At 38.6% G+C, this 18,826-nt stretch overlaps 1 protein-coding gene across 2 annotated transcripts in view; it reads left to right on the plus strand.

Moving 5' to 3' along the window:
• Nucleotides 1-18,826, plus strand: part of GUCY1A2 (guanylate cyclase 1 soluble subunit alpha 2) — a 331,166-nt gene that overhangs the window by 189,578 nt on the left and 122,762 nt on the right. For both annotated transcript variants that reach the window (XM_078432697.2, XM_078432698.2), the window contains exon 5: nt 6,786-7,271. In XM_078432697.2, coding sequence (XP_078288823.1) covers nt 6,786-7,271 — 486 coding nt within the window. The remainder of the gene's footprint in view (nt 1-6,785; nt 7,272-18,826) is intronic.

The raw sequence follows: 18,826 nt of genomic DNA on the forward strand, positions 1-18,826 counted from the left end.
AATATTCCCCCAGATACATCCACTTTACTATTGAATTTATTGTTTAGTTCTTTAAAAATGCAAAGATGTTCTGCTTAAATTCCTACATATTTAAAGTGCATAGCATAGCAATGATAGGTCATATATACTAAGTAAATACTTATAAAACAGATGAATAAATAAGAATGCTTTTAATTTTTGTAAAGTATATTAGTGTATTTCACTCAAGAATTTTTGTATTGCCTCTTTAAATAAGAATATTTAATGAAGGATTCTTGCCAGAGAAAATCAAAACAAAATTTACAGTTTTTAAAAATTGTAGCTGTTACAAATACAGAGAGTAGGCTAGAATTACAAAAAACCAATAGCCCTCTGGGAGATAACAGGTTTTATTTCAAAACACTTTATTTCTTTGGATAATTATAGTCTAAGAATCAAAACACAAACAGGTGAGTGATAAAAAGAAATAAGCAAACAAGAAAGCAAGCGCTCTATTTTATTAAATGAGAATTTTTTTTCACTTAGTGGAGTTCCTTACAGATTAATCCAAAATTTGGCTTATGTGAGTAGAGTCATCTTTATTTTACTAGATAGTATTCCTCTTTAGGTTTTATCATTCATCCATTGAAATGCATCTGGACTCTTTTCAGTTTTGGCTGTTATGAATATGTTTTATGGTGATTGATGTCTAGTTTTATACCATTTAGAACATATTGTATATAATTCCAAGTCAAAACATTTGTTGTGTTGGTTTTTCTTTTTGCAGCCCAGGATATGGTCTGACTTAGTGTATGTTCCATGAGATCTTGAAAAAATTATGTACATGCTGCTGTTGGGTGGGTCTTCCCATATGTGTCAGTAAGGTCTTATTTGCTAACTTTGCTCTTTCAATCTGTACGGCTGTTGTAACAAATTACTACAAATTTGGTGATGTAAAACAACAGAAACTTATTCTTACACAGTCCTGAAGGTCAGAATTTAAAATCAAAGTGATGAGGGAGCATAAGGCAAGCTGAGGGCAAAGTACAGGCTAATAGCATCCCGCACCCGCAGGTGGGATTTGGGTGCTATTCCTCGGACACTCCTGGCTGCCCAAGAACAAAGGAAAGGAAAGAAAACAAATGGTTTACTGATAGAGATCACAGTCATGCAGGATAGGAGTCTCCTTCAGTTTACAGATAACTTAGTAAACTGCAAGAAAAAGACAATCTTATCCGTACTCCAATCTGCAGAAACCTATAGACTCCATTTCCTAGAGCCCTAATATCACCCTCATCAAGATGTAAGGGGGTTTAAGTGTTTGCCATGGTGATGTGGGAACTTAAGACAAATGAAAAATTAAATTCCCTTACTGCCTACAGCCCATTGACAAGTCCTTGAAACAGGCAGAGTGACCTCCCTCTAGGAGCTTAGCTGCCTCAATGATGACACTGTGTTGGGGCAAAAGGGAATCTTGGCTTAACATTATCCCACCCCACCCCCCACCCCCACCTCCCCAGATCCTGTGAGTCTCCTTACTTAAAAATTCCTTTGAAAACCTACTTTATATTTAACCCCCAAGTATATGTTGGCAATCATACTTCAACATATGGCTGCTGATATACATCTGAAGGGTCTCATGACTGAGGTTTTACTAAACGGTAATAAATGGAGTTTTCCTAATAGCAGCTAGCCCATCAAGGTCCTGGAAACCTTGCTTCCAAAATTCCTTAGAGACTTAAACTGTCCCTAACTCCCTTTCAACCTGAAGGTATATAATCAGTCACTCTTCGCAACCCCGGTGCAGCTCTTTCTGCCCACAGGTCCTGTCCCCATGCGTTAATAAAATCACCTTTTTGCACCAAAGATGTTTTCAAGAATTCGTTCTTGACTGTCAGCTCTGAACCCCACCATCACCCCAGAACTGCACCAGAAGTGTGGATAGGGCCATGGACTCTGCAGAGGGTCTGGAGGAGAATCTGTTCTTTGACTCTTCTGGCTTCTGGTGGCTATTGGCACACCTTGGTGTTTCTTGGCTTGTAGTTACATTACTCCACTGTGTCTCTTCCTCCACATCGTTATGTGCGTGCCCGCACGTGTGTTCACACATAATCTCCCTCTGCTTCTCCCTTATAAGCACACTTGGGATGAGAGCAGATGGTGTTATAATTTTTGTTTCAATCATTATATCTAATTTAGACAACTCAGGAGAAAGATACTCTGTGGTAAGAACCCATATTCCTAGTTTTTCGGTTGTTTTTTTTTTCCCCCTTCCTGATACTCTAAGATTCCTTCTCTTACTATCTTTCTGTTTGAAAATTTTTCTTTGTCCAGACTTTAAGGGTAGGTCTGTTAGGACACAGACTTTCAGTGTCTCTTTAGCTGCAGATGTCTTTACTTTCCCTTCATTCTTCAAGAATAGTTTCCCCAGATAGAGAATTCAGTGGACAAGTCTTTTCTTTTGATATTTAAACGACTGTGCTACTTTCCCCTGGCCTCCATAGTTTCAGATGAGAAACAAACTTCCATGCAAATTAGCGTTGCCTGTAAGTAATGAATCCTTTCGTTAGGGATACTTTCAAGATCTTTTCTTTGAACTTATTTTTAAGAAGTTTAATTAAGGTGTGTCTTACAGTGGGTTTCTTTGTGTTTATCCTATTTGAGGCTCACATAGTTTGTCGAACCTGTGGATTTATATTGTTAGTCAAATTTGAGACATTTTCAGCCATTATTTTTCCAGATGCTTTTTCATTCCTGTTCTTTCTCCTTTCCTCCTGGAACTGCCATGATAAAAAGGTCGGATATTGTCGTCCTCATTGTTGTCCTTGTTGTTGCTGTTCTGCAGGTCCTTATAGCTCTGTTCATTTTATTTTATTTTTTAGTCTATTTTCTCTGTGTTCAGGTTGAGTAAATTCTCTTGAACTATTCTCAAATTCACTGATTCCATCCTGTGTCATCTTTTTGAGCCCACCCAGCAAATTTTCTATTTTTTGGTGCATTTTTCAGCTCTATAATCAACATTGGTTATTTTTATATCTTCTGTTGCCTTACTAAGATTTTCTAATTTTTTATTCCTTTCAAAAGAATTTATAATTTCTTGTTGAAACATTTTACGATGGGTTCTTTAAAATTCTTGACAGATAATTCCAATATCTGATTCATTTCAGTGTTGGCATCAACTCATGGCCTTTTCTCATTCAAGATGTGATTTTCCTGGTTCTTATTATGATTCTTGGCGTCCTATTATGTCCTGGTTACTTTGGCTATTATGTTAGAAGACACCAGATCCTATTTAATTTTTTAAAAATTTTAACAAGCAGTCACTGTGTTTAAGTTTGGCATACAGGTCCTGGCCTACTTTTGTAGATAGTAGTTGCAATGACAGTGTGATTTTCAGAGCTCACATGGTCCTATTTTCATCTGTTGAGTTTATTTTATGCTTCCAGGGTTCCCACTAGTCCTTGTTAATGCTGCTTAAGGGAGAAGAACCAGCTCCCAGAGGAGAGATGTCCTCGTGTCTTCATGCAAAAGAGGTTTTTTTCATTCATGTGGGATATGAATAGTTCCTGACTGGGCCCTTGTGGCAAGATCCTTCTTGCTGGTGGCTCCAGCTGGGCAGTGCCTCAGGAGGGGGCTTGAGAGAGGGAGAATCTCAACTCTTGTGAAGATACAGAAGTTTTCCAGGCTGGCCATTTGTTTCCTACTTTTGTTTTTTCCTTCTGGATCTAATCCTTCGAAGTGAATGTTACTCTGTGAGAACAAAGACCTCTGTGGACACCAAGGACATATCATTTTGTCTGTGCATCCATAAGTTATATCCTAAAGATGAAATCACATATAGAAGTAATTTTTTACTACCCTGCTATCAGTGGATAGGCATACAAGTAACTATTTCATCTATATCAAGAGCAACAACTTCTATCTTTTCTCATGCCTATTGTGAATATCTCAATAAGGTTACTTTGCCATCACATTGGTTTACATGTAGAATTATTATTGTCCCTTCTGGCCTTGCCCAACATCCTTACCCATCATGCTTCTTCAGTGACTTAGAGCATGTCCTCTGGGTTTAAAATGCTGACTTTGCTGTTTATTAGCCTGTGCGTTGTTAGAAGGCCTCCAACCTCCCTAAATCTTTAAAAAAAAAAAAAAAAAAGGAGAACAGTAATAGGGTACAGTAAAATTTGACAACATGTAGATTAAGTACTCAGCACAGTACCTAGCTGATGGCAAGCACTCAGCAGATGTGTTGAGTTAGCTACAGGCTCATCCTCATCAACATAATTATCATTTCATCTCTATCTTAGAGATAAAGAAACCAAAGCTTTGAAAGTATGAATAACTTAAGTTGGCCCATTTAAATGTCAAGAGAACTGGAATTCAAATCCAGGTCTGACTGTTTCCAAATCCTTCTTTCTTAACCATGCTATAAGCCTGCTACCAATGATTGTCTTCCTAGACTTGAGTCTCATGGGAGCATTGGTTAGTCCACATTCAGAATATGCGGAAATACAGAAAAGTGTAGTGTACAGTACATGAGCTACTCAGTTTTCAATCACTTCTTGGTTAGGCTGGTAAATGTTAGTATAGAGATATCTGCTCATTAAAATAAAAATGACCCAGGTAGTTTAACAGAACCTGACCACCAAGATTTCTAAAAGGACGACTTTAACCTTTTGGCCCATCCAATACTCCTTTTTATTATGCTTACCAATTTCTGAAATCTGACAGATTTAAAAGTTTATTTTTCTTATACCTCATGCTCTTTCATTTAAACTTCAGTATAATTTGAGGGGGCACCTGGGTGGTTCAGTTGGTTGAGCGTCCGACTTTGGCTCAGGTCATGATCTTGTGGTTCGTGAGTTCGAGCACCACATTGGGCTCTGTGCTTTCAACTCGGAGCCTGGAGCTGCTTCAAATTCTGTGTTTCCCTCTCTCTCTGCCCCGCCCCTGCTTGTGCTCTGTCTCTGACTCAAAAATAAATAAACATTAAAAAATTAAAAAATAAATTTTAGTATAAGCAGGTATAAAACAACCTGGAAATACTTCTGAGAAGTATTATTTTCTCTGTACTCAAACCACAGTCTGCAGTCTTTTGAGAGCCCATGTTGCATGAGGGAGCTAGAAGTGTCTTCTTCATGCTGTTCTCCAGTCCCCTCCACCATACTGTGATAACTTGGAGAAGGGGGATCTTCCTTTACCCTTTTATGCTTATCACCCAGTTCGAGTAAATAGAAAACAACATATATATCAGTGAGTAAATGAGAGGATTATGCTTAAAAGGATGAAATACTGAGCACTAGCAGAAACTTTACACAAGATAAAGCCAACTTTTGATTTCGTGAAAAGTACAGCATCAAGCATGGACTCAATTGTATCTCCTTCCCCATACTAGATCTTGATGAATGGCACAGGGGGAGCAAAGTAAGACATAGCTGCAGGGCTACCACATATTTGTTCTTTGCCTCTAGTTTCATCCACCAGCCTAACTACTTCATGCTATGAAGAGTAAGGGAAGATACATTTATTGAGCACATTCCATGGGGCCGTGGAAGGTGACACAGGTTACACGGATGGGCGGTCTCTGCTGGCCAACTTGTATGCTGTTCTTTCTAGGTCATTACAGCCCCTTTCCTCTCCAGGTGTGATCAGATACCTTATTCTGACCCAAATAACTATATTCATATTGCCGCCTCCTATGTCTACTTCCTTTCCTGCCTCTGCTCCTTTCCTTGCAGTGTTCTGTGGGGCGCTGAGCAGAGATAGCATAAACCTGTGTTCACTGATGGGAAACATCAAATGTCCATTCCCCAACTTCTCCAGTCCAAGAGCACAGAAAGGAGGGATGGATTCAAAGTACTATTTCTTCAGATTCTTTATCTTATTAGATGCATTCCACTAGTGCTATTCTGATTTGTGGGGTTTATTTTTAGCCTATGTTGAACATGCTAGTTGAGTGATAGTTACTTCCTAGTAATAGTGACTTAATCATATCTAGTATAAATTTCTGTTTTTTAAAAAATGTTTATTTAGTTATTTTGAGAGAGACAGTGTGCTCACCTGAGCAGGGAAGGGCAGAGAGAGAGAGAGAGAGAGAGAGAGAGAGAAAGAATGAGAGAGAATCCCAAGCAGGCTCCATGCTGTCAGGACAGAGCCCCCATGCTGGGCTTGATTTCAGGACTGTGAGATCATGACCTGAGCTGAAATGAAGAGTCATAGGCTTAACTGACTGAGCCATCCAGGTTCCCCTAAATTTTTATTTTTAAGATCAAGTGGATTATTCCCTAATCCAGTCAGTGCAAGAACTGCTACATATTCAAAGGTCTACAAACTGTTTGAAAAATGACTTACATAAGGCTAAACAATAATTTTGATTTATTTTAATCTTCTGGACTTTTTCCTGAGCCTTATTTTAATGACAATTGAATGTAGTTATTTTGACAGATAGATTTTTCCTAATTTTATTATTAAGCAGGTTGAAAGGTTTTGAACTGACTCCTGAGCCCGTTTCATGATGTGCCTGAGTGTAATTTCATCTTGAATAAAAAATGTTTTCCTGCTTCATTTCTCATTGATCTCACTCTTCATCTCACCATTGTCTTTGGAGAGTGGCAGAGTGGGAGATAATAACAAAGATTTCTGTTTAGAACCATGAATTTTTACGCTGGCTGGAAACCATATTTAAATATGCTTATATGAATGCAGAAATTCAGCATAGCTACTAGCACATTTCATGTTCCTCCTCTTCATCAGCGTCATAAATAAACTTTTTTTGTGAACCTACTTGTATGAAGAGCGCTGATGAAAATTTCATGTTAATTTTGCAGGTGATGGAAGTCAAGGGACAGATGATCCATGTTCCAGAGTCAAATTCCATCTTATTCTTGGGCTCTCCATGTGTGGACAAGTTGGATGAACTCATGGGCCGAGGGCTGCATCTCTCAGACATCCCTATCCATGATGCCACCCGAGATGTCATTCTGGTTGGCGAGCAGGCCAAGGCCCAAGATGGCTTGAAGAAGAGGATGGATAAATTAAAGGCGACCTTGGAAAGAACTCACCAGGCCCTGGAAGAAGAGAAAAAGAAAACAGTGGATCTTCTGTATTCGATTTTCCCTGGTGATGTAGCTCAGCAGCTGTGGCAAGGACAGCAGGTGCAGGCCAGAAAGTTTGATGATGTCACCATGCTCTTTTCAGACATTGTTGGCTTCACAGCCATCTGTGCCCAGTGTACCCCCATGCAGGTGATCAGCATGCTGAATGAACTGTACACCAGATTTGACCACCAGTGTGGATTTTTGGATGTTTACAAGGTATTTGGGTTTAATTGCTTGTACACAAATACTTTTTAATAGTAAATTAAATTGCATGGGTATAATTTTCTTTTGGTACTTAAACTTGATAGTAAATGATGGAAATCTCTTTAATTTAGAAATTTTATACCAAATAACAGGTATTTCTGTTTAATGAGTGAACTTCCATTGTGAGTCAATTCATAGTATTGACATACTATAGGTAACCAAATCATAATATTGCTCAGTAAGGAAAACTTCTACAGATCTAGTTCTCTACATTCATTATTATTACAGAATTTAATTGCTGAATTCTAGGCAACTTTGCACAACATCATAATTAGTCTTTCTTAGAGAACAGGATTCCAATATAAACTAAGTATTGTATTTTGACAGTTAGTAAGAAATAAGTTATGTTAAAATATGCATTGCGTTATCAGTTATATGATGATTAATCGGTATTTGGCAGTGCATTGTCAAATAACCCTCTAATTCTAAAGGGATACTTAGAAATGTTCTAGCTATTACCAAATGACCAGTGGTTTTTAGTGGAAGCGTCTTAATCTTCCAAGCTAAATAAAGGAAGAGCTTTGAAAATGGGTCACCATTTTTTGGTCTGATTTGGTGAACTCCTTACTATTTTCTTACTAAAAACTGCTATCTTGAACAATTCAGAATCATATCTACCTAATGAATAATTCTGTAACTTTACATAGAATTTCACGTGGATTACACAATGTCAGGGTATATGGCTTTTTTATATAAAGGACAGAAAGCACTTTAGTATAATGAACAGTAGTGAACTGTAGGCTTTTATTTTCTTCCTTACTAAACCACCTAGACTGCTACTTTTTTTTTTTTTTCATAGCATGATCTGCACATAAGAAGACTTGGAAAGAAACATTGTAGTTTGATATTATTATCCCAGAGGGTGTTTTCATTAAGGTGTCTCTCCTTTGGAGAAAGGTGTTCTTTAGTGCCATTATGTATAATGTGTAGCTGCTGCTGAATATTTTAGTGAGTCTCTTTGGCAAGGTGAATTTTCAGTGTTTGGTATATGTGCAGGATTTGCCTTGTACAGAAGTTCTTATAAATTATCTTCAACTTCCTTATAATTTATTGTTACATAATGTATGGTAGACATAGCCAAATGTCTGATCTTAAACCAGAGAGACACTACAATGAGTTGTCACTGTTACACTCAGTGATTTCCAAAAGGTAGAACAGATTGGCCTGAATTTGCCAGCACATGCCTTTCTCCAGGCTGCGGGCTCTACTGCACTAATCTTAGCAACCACCAATCTCCTTCCTCTGTGAACCCCTGATTTGCTGTGTTAGCTTTCTCCAACCAAAGTAGTCATGTTATTTTGGCTCTAAGCTTTTACAACTAAATGAGATACAGATAAAGGATAAACAGATAAACAGATTCTCCTTTGAAAAACCAAGGGAATCCTTGATTTAAATATAAGTGTCAAGGTTTTGAGAAAAGAAGGTATGTGATATCTTCTGAGGGTACCACAACAATTTGAAGGTTTAAAAATACAGATTTCACAACATCGTGTTTCCTTTACCTTGAAATAAGCTAGGATACCCCACAGAAAAAAATATGGGAATATTCTGTGTGAGCCTCAAATTTTTCCATATATATATGTGTGTGTATATATATATTAACCGTATATATAACCATATATATAACCATATATATATAACCATATATATATATAACCATATATATATAACCATATATATATATAACCATATATATATAACCATATATATATATAACCATATATATATATATAACTATATATATATATTTATATATATATAAAACTGCCCATGGTTAATATTATATATATATATTAACCATGGGCAGTTCCATACAGTGATAAAAAATTATCAGCAAGTTTTAACTTATAAAATGGATCTACTATTTCCCTGATGCTCAAGACTGGGCTTTCCATCTTTGTGTGTGTGTGTGTGTGTGTGTGTGTGTGTGTGTGTGTGTGTATGTATGTATGTGTTTATATATCTATATATATCTATATCTATCAGAGAGATAGAGAAAGAGAGAGAAAGAGAAACAAACATTCCTGGTTCACAAATTCTCTTAAACTGAACTTGTTTGGAAATTTTAGCAATAAATTATAAAGTGATATTATTTTAAGGCTTGGTGTTTTTAACATGTCTTTGATGCCAGTATGTGTATGTATCTTAAATAGGTATCTAGGGCAGCTTTGATGTCTCCTCAGGTTTATATGGGTTGAATTTAGGGTTCAGACAAGGAAAACATTATGTGTTGAAGCCAGAGTGATGATGGCATGGCCACACAGAGGGAAAGACTAAATAAAGAAAGAATATTAGCCTTGTATAAGATAAAACAACATACATTGTGAGAAATGCATTAGGAGGAATATAAAGTAGAAGTCCTCTTATATGCTTAATCTGAGATTTCTAATCATCATAAGCAGATCAGCTTATTTTCTAGAAAATTTACACAGTGCTCTTTTGTACCATGAGCTATCTGCTCATTTTCTAATTACTATTGAAAAAAAATTCCAAAAGTGGTACAGTTCTTAAAGGACCAGATACCTGCTGATTTCATAAAATTAAGAAGACTTTTTGCTGGATTTAAATTACATGTAGAATTTTTCTGGAATAATCATATCATGAGGAAAAATATGGTGGAATCGACTTTTTAATTTTTTTTTAATGTTTATTTATCTTTGAGACAGAGACAGACAGAACATGAATGGGGGAGGGTCAGAGAGAGAGGTAGACACAGAATCCGAAGCAGGCTCCAGGCTCCGAGCCGTCAGCACAGAGCCCAACGCGGGTCTTGAACTCACGAACCGTGAGATCATGACCTGAGCCAAAGTTGGAGGCTCAACTGACTGAGCCATCCAGGCTCCCCGTGGAACCCACTTTTATGTTGGAAATGTGAAAGGAAACCAGGTAAATCTGAATACCAAGAAAGACCTAGAGAGAGTGCCCCACAAGGGGGCATTCAAAGCCTGCTATTGCCTAGTGAGACTCTCCTTTCCAAATTGATGGTTGTCCTTTTCTTGATCATGTTATTATTCCATGCTTTCCTATCGTTAGGGAAGATGGTGCAGGGATGGACTCTAATTCCAGGGTTAGGATTCAGCTAAATTAGGCCATAATGAGGAGTAAACCTTCTGTAAAGAAGGAGGTATAGGAGGAAGCTAGATATTTTAATGGGCATATTACTGGCATTGAGAAAATTAAAGCCTTTACAGCACTTGGCTGCCAAGATGTCCCAGGTATATGGATCCTAAGTAAAAGTTAGGTAAATTGAAGGAAGCATGGGTTATAATTTTGATCCTTTTATGATTAGAAAAGCAAATATTTAGTAAAAAGTTGGCATAAATAATGCACAATATAACATTTTGCTCCTTGGGTTTTATATGGTGTAGGGGATGAAGAAAGAGCCAGTATCTCTAACTTTTTAAATCATTGGCATATAGATCATGAGGATGGTGGAGGTGGTGATGATGGTGATGATGATGATGGTGGTGGTGATGGTGGTGATGGTGGTGATGATGGTGGTGATGATGGTGATGATGATGATGGTGGTGGTGATGGTGGTGATGATGGTGGTGATGATGGTGGTGATGGTGGTGATGATGGTGGTGATGATGGTGATGATGATGGTGGTGGTGGTGATGGTGGTGATGATGGTGGTGATGATGGTGGTGATGGTGGTGATGATGGTGGTGATGATGGTGATGATGATGGTGGTGATGATGGTGGTGATGATGGTGATGATGGTGATAGTGGTGGTGATGGTGGTGATGATGGTGGTGATGATGGTGGTGATGATGGTGGTGATGATGGTGATGATGATGATGGTGGTGGTGATGGTGGTGATAATGACATTGAATAATGAGGGTTTTGCCTCATTTTATATTTTTATCTCTGGCAAACCCATCACTTAGAAATAAGGGATAAGCAAGGAGGGTAAGTGAGCCCTTAGTTCTCCGCTTTCCACTTAGGCAACAGTGCAGCATCCCAGTGCTTTCTTAATGCTCTTCATAGAGTTCTCATCTTTACACCTGCAGCCACTTTTTAAACTTCACTCTTCTCCATTTCTGTAACCTATCAGGTTCAGATACTAAGTGTGTCTACCTCAGAGTTGTTTTTCAATGAGCTGATCCCTGCAAAATGCTTAGAACAGCAACTGCTCCATAGTAGTAAATGTACATGGTAGCCACCATTGTTAGTTTTCAGACAGGTATATCTGGACATACGGGAATCTGCCTCATGTGACTGCTTTGTATGTTTTGGATATACATACCCATAGCGCATCCAGTGTGTATGAGAAAAGAATAAAATATCTAACTGCATCTCCCATGACTAACATGTGGAGTTGTTTCTTGATCTCCATTTTCAGGTTAGGAAATGGAGTTTTAGAAAGGTTAAAGAATCCAGACAGTGTGACTCAGAAATCAGAATATGAACCACAGCTTGTCTCGTTCTAAAGCCTACAATATTGTCACAAGTCTGGGCTGTGATCTATTCAAAGGTAAAATAATAATAATAATAATAATAAAGTGGAACTGTTGTTAAAACGATGTTACATGATCATCATGTCAGGTGATGAAGAAAAATCATGTGACCACTTTGCCCAAATCTGCCCGATTCCCTTCCAGGAGCAAATAGTTCAGAGCTTTGAGAAGCTGCATTTAAAAGTTGGGGACTCTTGCCTCTGCCATTCTCCTTTTTTGGTCAGAAATCAGTAGCATCTTCTCTCTTAATTTTATGGATAAATAACATGTCGGAAATGGTACAGTGGGACCAATGATCCCTAGTGTAGGCAAAAGGCAATATAATCTTAAAATAATAAAATTGAATAAAAGTTGATTTTTAAAATCATTTTGACCAGGCATCCCTTAAAGAATACCAGTAATAAAATCCTTTCCTCTTTTGTGGTGGGGGTAGAAGGAGCATTTCTATTGCAAACTGAAAACTTGGTTTGCAGCTGTCAGTGAAGTTAAACATTGAGTAACACTGCCAGGCTTGGGTTGGGGAGAAGGGGTAGAAAGACACGATGCAGCAGCCAGAAAATGCCAGGAGCCGATCTGTTAGGTCAGGGAACCTGATGTTGAGCGTCTGAAGAACAACACAAAGTTCATATTGACAAGGGAATGCAAGTAGTTTAAGTTCAAGTGGAAAAGCTGTACAGCAAGGTAGGAAGGAACAGAAATCCAGACTCATCGGGGAACAAAACCTTGGCACAGAGCACAAGGAGGCTGGGTTACAGGAACCAGAAATCAGGCAGTGTGTCCAGGCAGCAAGTATGAAGACAGGCATCAGGCCAAACTGATACAGAACTAGAGTCTTCCCTGACCAGCATCAGCATTAGAGCCAGAGGATGCATAGGACCCTCTTGGTAGAGTCAACAGGTAACCAAATATGGAAACCTCATCACAGGATGTAGAGATGTCCACTGAGCTTTTATCATTTTTTAAATTTATTTATTTATTTTGAGAGGGACAGAGACAGCATGAGTTGGGGAGGGGCAGAGAAAGAGGGAGAGAGAGAACCCTGGTCAGGTTCCAGACTGTTGGAACAGAGCCCCACAGGGAGCTAAACTCACAAGACCACAAGATCGTGACCTAAGCCGAAACCAAGAGTCAGTCTCTCATCTGACCCAGGCGCCCCCACTGAGCTTTTAAATGCTGAAACAGGATTTAGACCCACAGAGATACTAGAGTTAGCAGGTTAATTCTTTCCATTCTTGAAAGTGAGTAGAACATATTTGGGGACACTCTTGATGTTAATACAATTTGAAAATTGCCAGGTAGCTTGAGTTCTGAAAATCTCTGAAGGCCCATGGAAACACTGTTGACTTTATAACCTCCAAACTTCAGTAAATACAGTACCAATAAAAAGGGCTAGAAAGCCATTAACATGATATACATTTCACATAATTTATATAAATTGTTCAGTCTGCCTATTAATTATACACTCCTTTTAACTGTAACTCCTTAACTACTATGTGGGAAAAGCCTGTACATTCTAAAAATGAATACAGAATGCAGAAGCGAACAGTGATACATATCCGCAGTAGGAAGGTTTCCTACCCAGTAGCAGACGGTCAGTGGTCAGGTGTGAGTAGGCATGTTGTTAATACCCCAGGGAAACTGAAGTCATGTATCCCTTCAGATTCAGACGTTTTGGTGAAGACTGCCTCTGCTTTGCATGGATAAGCTAGAGGTTTGTAAATTGGGCAGGTAGCTGTACCGGACTGGCATCCCCATCTTTAACCTACTTAGTAGGAACTGAAAGCAGACGTTTCGCACATGAAGTTACCAGGCCACACAACTCTATGCTTTGAGAATTTTGATATATCTTGTGCCACTATGGAGCTACTAAAGTCTTTGTTCACTGGCCCTGCAGCCAGCTTTCAGAAAATTAAGCAGGAGCTCAAGGCTATCAGTCTAGCGTGAATGTGATTCTGCAGGAAAAAAATACCCAAGTGCCTCCTTTCCCCTTTGTTTTATTTTATGATAAAATAGCCTTTTAAAATGCTTAAGTGCTTAGATTATTTTTGGAATTTTAGAAATACATGTATATCATTTTACTCCATTTCCCAGCACTGAGTGCCAGTTCCATTTAATAAGGAGTGGGTGACTGGTTCATTTCCGCCCCCCCCCAACATTTACGTATTTTCTGCTTCAACGATCAGTGCATATACTTTTGAAATTAAAAGCTACGAACACTTTATACTAGTTCTTTTCAGTGCTTTGGAGCACATCAGTGCCATTTATTTTTGCTGGAAATGAAGTCACAGTGTCTTCTAGTAAGTCTAGAAAAGAGGAATTTCTGAAGTAAAAGATACATATATTCTCATCATTCATTCACTCATTCAATAAACATGTTTGACTTGTTCGCTTGATAACAGGGTATGACTCCCATAGAAGCCTACAAAAATGTTATGGAAATTAGTATATATTTTTAGCCTGATTTTAATGAGTAGGGAAGAACTAATTTATATGCTTTCTAAGGTAAGGTGAAAGTTGCAGATAAGCGTTCCGTTCTGATATCTTTTCTACTAGGGGGATTGCATTGTCACTTTCAAAATACCATAATGCCCTAGAAATTTCCCGACGAGGGTTTTGCCTTTAAATTTTTGCCTTTGGCAAGCACTGGGGTTGGAGATAAGGGAGAAACAAGAAGGAGGTTGGGTGCTTTTGCATGTTCTCGGCATCACAGTCTGCTAAAGTGACTAAATCCCAGTGTTCCCGAAAGTACACTACCTGGAGTTCTGGTCTTTCTACATTTAACTGCTTAGTCAACTGCTCTCCTTCAGTCCCACCGTCTGTAAATAGACCAGTTTCATCTTTCTCATGGTTCCATTTTATGAGCTTTTAATTAGTTAATAATTATTTTTTTAATGTTTAGTTTTGAGAGAGAAAGAGTGTGAGCAGGGGAGGAGCAGAGAGTTAGAGATAGAGAGAGAGAGAGAGAGAGAGAGAAAGAGAGAGAGAGAGAGAGAGAGGGAGACAGACACAGAATCTGAAGCAGGCTCCAGGCTCTGAATTGTCAGCACAGAGCCTGATGTGGGGCTCAAACCCATGAGCTGTGAGATCATGACCTGAGCCAAAGTCAGACGCTTAACCGACTGAGCCACCCAGGCGCCCCTCATTTTATGAGCTTTTAAATGAAATACCTATAAAGTACTTATTACAGTGTCTGGTCCATAGTAGTGACTGTAAATGTTAACTATCCTTTCTCACATAGGTGTTTCTGGGCATATATGGTGAGTAGAGGGGTGGGTGTTTGATAGGCACATGCTTGGATGTGCCTGTGTTTGTACATGAATAACTGTGTGGTCAGTGATTATTAGAAATAGATAAAATGCTCATTTTCTTGGGTTCATTCTTTCTGGTTATTAGAATTACATTGTATGCCAGAGAAAGTCTATGAAGGAAGGGTATGGAGAGAGGTGAAATGAGGGCTAAGAGCGAAGCTCCCAGAGATGCATTATTTGTATGACCTTTACTGGAGCCTCATGGATCCTCATTCCTGAAGACGGGCCCATAGTCTGTCTGCACTTTTATCTGAATAACCCAAGTTACAATATGGCATCTATGAAGATAACAGTGCTTCTTTAAGTAACATTGACTTGTGCGATGTGTGTTACCAACACTATGAAACGGAACTTAAAATGTTTTTTTATGTTCTAATCTGACATCCTGAATGATTTTCCTTCGATATTCAAACACCATCTTCTTTTAGTGTTGTGGCAAATTCTGAAATAGAGAGAAGGCTAAGATAACGTGGATTGCCAAGCAGAAATCAAAATTGATGAAGTGTCTTGCTGAATTGATCAAACAAAGTGTTTGGGGGTTGTTCTTTTTATCTCTATTGATTTTTTAATCACCTCAAGAGTGGTGGACGCTGCTAAGAGATTGATGGTGGTTGATTTTTATGCTACCAGGTGTCATGGGCTGAATGCTTGTGTCCTCCCCAACTTCTTTCATTGAAACCCTAAGCCCCACTGTGATGGCATTTGGAGGTGGGGCCTTTGGAAGGGGGATCCAGATTAGATGACATGATGAGGAAGGGGCCCTGTGATGGGATCAGTGTCCTTAGAAGAAGAGGAAGAGACCAGAGTTCCTTCTCTTTCTGCCAAGCGAGGACACAGGGAGAAGTCTCTGCAAGCCAGGAGGTCCACCTTCCCCAGTGAACCAAATCAGGCTGCACCTTGGTCTTAGATTTCCGAGCCACCAAAACTGTGAGAAAGAAATTCCTGTTTGTTTGTTTGTTTGTTTGTATTAATTAATTTATCTATTTATTTTGAGGGGGAGTGAGAGAGTGAGCAGGGGAGGGGCAGAGAGAGAGGGAGACAGAGAATCCCAAGCAGGTAGCTCACCATCAGCACAGAGCGTGATGTGGGGCTAGAACTCACGAACCACGAGATCATGGCCTGAGCCCAAATCAAGATTCGGGTGCTCAACCGACTGAGACACCCAGGTGCCCCAAGAAATTCCCGTGTTTTAAGCCACCTAGCCTATGGTATTTTGTTATTTGCAGCCTGATTGGAATAAGACACCAAGGAAAGGCCTATCAATTCTAAAAACAGTCTGGAAATTTATGATAACAAGTCTCTAGCGAGTTTTCTTAGTATATTAACCCATGTTGCTAGAATTTCCTGTATCTACAAGGGTAAATGTTACCTCATGATACAAGTGAAAGATTTTTCACTAGCCTTTATGGGGCCTATGTTATTACACAGTGTATGTCTTTTATGTATTAAGCTGTAAGAAGTTAAGCTCTGAGCTCAACAGCATGCTTGCCCTTGTCACTAACACCTTTATCAGAACACTATGAGAAACTAGCTTTTAGTTTGTGTACACTTTGGAATTTTAAGTTTCCCACCTAGTGAGTTACTTCAATATGTTTACTTAAAAATTTCACTTAGGGAAAGCTGGGTGTCTCAGTTCACTGGGCATCTGACTCTTGATTTCGGCTCAGGTCATGATCCCACAGTTCATGGGTTCAAGCCTGTGTCAGGCTCCATGCTGATGGTGCAGAGCCTGCTTGGGATTCTCTCTCTCTCTTTCTCTCTGCTCCTCCCCTGCTCATGCTCTCTCTCTCTTTCAAAATAAATGAATAAACTTAATTTTTTTCCACTTACAGATATCAACTTTTCTTTGTAAAAAATTATTACATTATATAATCATTTCTGTTACCCTTAGGCCATTTAGCAGAGGATTTCTGGCAAGCTTTAGAATGTGAATATGTCAGTTATATTCCCATCAAGGTTTGTAATACCTGGGTATTGGATGCATTTACTAAAATGGAAATTGGTCTTCTAGACAGGACAGCTGCCTCTCACTTATCTGATAGGATAGCCTCAGTGCAATCTGCAAATCTTGTTGAATCGGATTGATTCCGTTATCTTCCTCACTAACCTTTAATTAATGCTATGTAGCAGAAATGTAATGTGATTCTCATATTGTAGAAAACAGTGGTTGAGATAATTCACATATCAGACAGCTACTGTTCCTAATTAGTTAGATGCAGAACTGGGACCAAAGGTTGTTCTAGCTTTTATATATATATTTCATAATGTGGTATCCTGCATCCAGTAACTGACAACCACGAGGCAAATTTCATACCTTTAGAATGAAACAGTGGGTACATCACAGGACTGTTCAGAGAGCAAAAAGAAAGAATAGCCAAAACCCTTTATTATGAACACAAGGCTCTTGAAATAATGGCTGAAGGTTGAGTTTGAGTCTTTAAATTGTGATTTGAATTTTAGCCTGGAGTTAAGACTATAACTAGGTCTCCTTTTTTAAGGCATTCAACAAATAGTACTATTTTTATTTTATTATTATTTTTTAAATGTTTATTCATTTTTGAGAGAGAGAGTGCAAGCGGGGGAAAAGCAGACAGAGAAGCAGACAGAGGATCCAAAGTGGAATCTGCACTGACAGCAGTGAGCCCAATGCGGGGCTCAAACTTACAAACCATGAGAGATCATGACCTGAGGTAAAGTTGGACACTCAGCCTACAGAGCCACCCAGGCGCCCCTGTACTAGTTTTTAATATGTGTTGGATTTCATAAAGATTTGTTCTCTTTGGCTCCAGGAAGCTAAAGAGAATCCTTATGCAGAAGTTAAAAAAAATACTTAAGGCACAGTAGACTATCCTTATGAAAGTTGCTGTTTCCCAAAATGAAATACATTGGCTAGAGCTATATGCTCTGGTTACTGGAGTAATTCAGACACAGGCTGTGATCTTTTGATGGGATAGATAGAAGCAAATCTCAAAAGATCACATCATTCCACAAGATTCTAAGATTCTAATACTCAATGTTGGAGCTGTATGTAGTTGGCTGGGAGAATGTTCCTAAAGTGAAAATCAACCTGCTGATTCTCTATTACTGGTTATTCAAATATGAAAAATTTGAAATGATTTGGGTTTATTTTTGTAAATGTTTTTTAAAGTAAAAAAAATGAGAATTTAACTTTGTTCTCTTAAATTCAGGTATTTGATTATAGATGTTTACATATTTTGATGCATTTTTCAAGCTTTGAAATTGTTTTTTTTTTTTCCAATTTGGATGCCTTTTATTTCTTTTTCTTTTTTTTCATTGTCTTTTTTTTCAATATATGAAATTTATTGTCAAATTGGTTTCCATACAACACCCAGTGCTCATCCCAAAAGGTGCCCTCCTCAATACCCATCACCCACCCTCCCCTCCCTCCCACCCCCCATCAACCCTCAGTTTGTTCTCAGTTTTTAAGAGTCTCTTATGCTTTGGCTCTCTCCCACTCTGACCTCTTTTTTTTTTCCTTCCCCTCCCCCATGGGTTTCTGTTAAGTTTCTCAGGATCCACATAAGAGTGAAAACATATGGTATCTGTCTGTCTCTGTACGGCTTATTTCACTTAGCATCACACTCTCCAGTTCCATCCATGTTGCTACAAAAGGCCATATTTCATTCTTTCTCATTGCCATGTAGTATTCCATTGTGTATATAAACCACAATTTCTTTATCCATTCGTCAGTTGATGGACATTTAGGCTCTTTCCGTAA

Source organism: Panthera onca, chromosome D1 (genome assembly GCF_046562875.1).
Source record: "Panthera onca isolate mPanOnc1 chromosome D1, mPanOnc1 haplotype 2, whole genome shotgun sequence".
NCBI classification, from domain to species: domain Eukaryota; kingdom Metazoa; phylum Chordata; class Mammalia; order Carnivora; family Felidae; genus Panthera; species Panthera onca.